Source organism: Rhipicephalus sanguineus, chromosome 6, assembly GCF_013339695.2.
Source record: "Rhipicephalus sanguineus isolate Rsan-2018 chromosome 6, BIME_Rsan_1.4, whole genome shotgun sequence".
NCBI classification, from domain to species: domain Eukaryota; kingdom Metazoa; phylum Arthropoda; class Arachnida; order Ixodida; family Ixodidae; genus Rhipicephalus; species Rhipicephalus sanguineus.
The window spans coordinates 121139450-121142771 of NC_051181.1; the positions used below are offsets into that span (position 1 = coordinate 121139450).

A 3322-nucleotide genomic window follows, 5' to 3' on the forward strand; every position below is an offset into this window, starting at 1 on the left:
CCTACTAAGAGCTTCTGCTGCATTGTTTTAGTTAAAACTAGCACAGCAGTCTTACCCAAAGCAGGCTGCAAAGGTGAGGCTGCTGCCTTATATGCATTGTTTCGGGAAGGTGAAATGTTTAAAGGTCACCGAAGGGGAGCCTTCGACTTCGTTACGTCCAAACTCACCTATGGAGAACTCCTTTTATGTCGACTAAGAAGGCTCCCATAGTGATTCCTTATTGTATGGGGTAACACAGTGCTGAGATAAGTTATGAACGGTTGAGTATACTGAGTGTAAAGAGCTTCAGAAACGGGCATAAATTCGCACCGTCTCGAAGAAATAATTTTCGGAAACAAAATCAGACAAGGTCAAAGTGCTGTTTTGGTGGCGATTTGGTCCACGTTTTTTTTTTCTCTCTTTTTTTTTCACCGCATTTTTTTTTCTCGCTTCATTGTTTTCTCTCTTTAATGAGCGATGCAGCATCTCCGACGAGCTGCCGAAGAAAAAAAAAAAACGTATGTACAGAGACTAGACCGGGATAGCGGTTAACGCTTACCGCCGACTGCCAAAAAAGAACAGCAGCAGTCAAAACAGAAAAAAAAAATGCTTAAATAATATACAAAAAAAAGGGGCTCTCCCCGTCTTGTGGAGGGGGCAAAGCTGTTATCTACAGCGGACGTTCGCGGACCCTCAAAAAAACGCCAACTAGGGTCGGCAACAATCCTCTTCAGCACCTTGAGCGTCCTCAAAGCTGTCCTCGTGACCACTGTCTTCAGAATCGTCCTCATTGCCACAGCTCTCGTCCCGATGAGCGTCGCACTGGTCGCTGTCGTCTGCATCTTCGTCGTCGTGGCCAGACGACGATGATGACGTCGTGGTGGTCAAACTGGAAGTCGCCGCCGAGCGTAGCGTTACGTTAAGCTTCAGCAGCGCCTGGTTCTCGTCCTGCAACCGCAGGAGCTGCCGCTGAAGCTCCTCGAGGCAGTTCTGCGGGTCCAACTTGTGCAGTTCGTCGTACAGTTCGGCGGCGCGGCACTCTAGCGTCGTGTACCTGTCGATCACTTCTGCTCGCGTCAGCCGCATCAGTTCCTCGAACCTCGCGCTCCTGTACACAACCTCGAAGTCCTTCTCGTAAAACTGCATCATGTTGCCGTAGTCGAGGTACTCGTAGTCTTCGCCGGTCGGAAAGCCCGACTGCGGCTGCCCTTCTTCGCCGGAGTCGTCAACGTGAGTGCCGTAGTGGTGATGGTAGTGGTCATCACCAGACGACGCCCGAGCGTCGTCTGCTACGCGAGCATCGTCTGCTGCGATCGCACAGCCACCGTTCTCGGCAACGCCGTTGTTATTGGGGTAGGCCTCGAAGCTTTGGTAGAGTGCACAGTTCTCGTGATCGTCTATGATGAACTGCGTGAAATTTGCCGGAGCCTTGGGCACTTCGCGGGGACGAATCATGACCTGCTTCTTGCGTTGCTTGGTTGGACTGCGCTTGACGGGACTAGAGGCATCCGACGATGACAGCGCGGCGTCCGGGTCGTCCCGGCCTTGACGGCGCTTCTTTCCGCGACGTCTCCTGCGATGGTGCTTGCCCGCGGCGTCAAAGACGAGCATCTCAGTTCCGGCGGGCTCGGTAGTAGTAGCGACCGTCATATCTTCGTCGGTTAAAGTCATGGGCCGATCTGCCGTTCCGTTCAGAGGCAGGGACGGTGCAACGCTCGGAACACTAGCGATCATTCGGCGCTAACTATGTATTTTTTAATCCCAAGATGGATCTCACAAAAGCGCTAGTTACGGGTCACTACAACGTGCGCACACAACACGGTATTCAGGTAGGGCCAGCCGCTTTTTAGCAGCGGGCACGCGAATCCCGATAAAAGTCACGCGACTAAACCTGCAAAGGCAACGCGAGAGAGAAAGGCGTATCACCTTGATGTGACTCGAAGAGTGGAAGGCCGGGCCGATCACAATCCCCGTGTGTCTCCTTTCGAGGCTTCAGCAGACCACAAACTCGCAGACGCGGCCCCACGTTCGGCGATGCCTTTTCAAAGCCAGTTGTTGGATCGATCCCAAAAGCACGCAGCACTTGCCCCGGCCGATGATCAGCCTTCCTGCCACCGTGAATTGTCTTTGAAGCAGTCCGTTGACAGAAAATTCACGAGAAACGAACAACGTGTAGCCGATCGCTGCTGCGACATAACCAAGCCAGAACGAATCGCTCAACTGACCCTCTCCGCCGCGGTGACGTCGTATATATAACGTTCGTTACGTCACGGCTACGGCTGTTCGCTCGACCAATGGCGGCCCGCTGGATATATTCGGCGCTTGAGAGGGCGGTATAATAAAGGGAAAGGGCGGAGAGAGCTCGCAATTTTGCATCTGGTTTCATTCTCTTTTGTCGCTTTTTTTTGTAGGCTCGCGCATGCCACGAAGCCAACGCGAAGCCGAACGTTGTAAATACGACCGACGCTTCGAATTTGGCGTTTTGAACCGAGCGGTTTTGGCGAGGCTGAAATCTTCGTTTACAGTTCGTTTTATACCGTTATATTTTAATTCTTGTTACCGCACAGCAGTGTACAGCACAGAAGCAGGATCAGAGATTGCGCTATAACGAACACGGAGTGCTTCTTTTTCATTTTCACCCACACTAGGAGCCTCGATCCGCATTTGAAAATGCCTGCCGCTTTTGTTAGGAAACGCGCGCCGAACGGAGAAACAGAACGAAATGTTACGACTCGCCCTCTTCCAACGTTGGCGCGAAAATATAAGCATCGCTCGATCAATCGAGCTACGTAAAACATTGTAACGAACGCATGGAGAAGCGCAAGGCCTGGGCTTTTGTATGTACAACGTTAACGCGTCGATTTTCGCTTGAAAACCTTGGACCACGGCATCTTCCCTGGTGGTAAACTGACACGCCCAAGCCTTGCCCTCCTTTTTTTGCATTTTTTTTTAATCGAGCAGGTCGGAGCTCGCTCGCTTCCGAGAACGCGGGCTTGCGGAAACGATATCGACGATAACAGAGGTGTCGCGCCTTCAGTACGAGTTCCAGAAAAGGTATTCAAAAGGAGTGCGAACCGCACAAACGCTAAACGCACAGATTTCGTACACTGCGGGGACAAGGGCGACAGGGGTTGAATACATTTGTCACGCAAGTTGATTACTCGAAGACCCCTAGCGGCAAACTAGTTGCACATTGTACAGAAACCGATATATATATATTTCCTATCGTTCATACATAGAACTACTTTATGAAAAATGCATTCTTGAAGTGATAATGAGTTATTTTAAAATAGTTGCAAATATTATTTTGTTTTAACAGCAGCGCCACCAGGAATCCGAGCTC

The 3322-nt window shown here is 50.9% G+C and overlaps 1 protein-coding gene across 1 annotated transcript; it reads right to left on the reverse strand.

Moving 5' to 3' along the window:
* Positions 1-356: 356 nt before the first annotated feature.
* LOC119396289 (protein HEXIM1) lies at positions 357-1912 on the reverse strand. The gene has a single exon (XM_037663437.2). The coding sequence runs from the start codon at positions 1711-1713 to the stop codon at positions 688-690; it is 1026 nt and encodes a 341-aa protein (XP_037519365.1). The 5' UTR covers positions 1714-1912; the 3' UTR covers positions 357-687.
* Positions 1913-3322: the final 1410 nt, after the last annotated feature.

What these genes read in the sequence shown, in the direction of transcription:
- LOC119396289 (XM_037663437.2), bottom strand. Translation starts at nt 1,713, where the DNA reads ATGATCGCTAGTGTTCCGAGCGTTGCACCGTCCCTGCCTCTGAACGGA.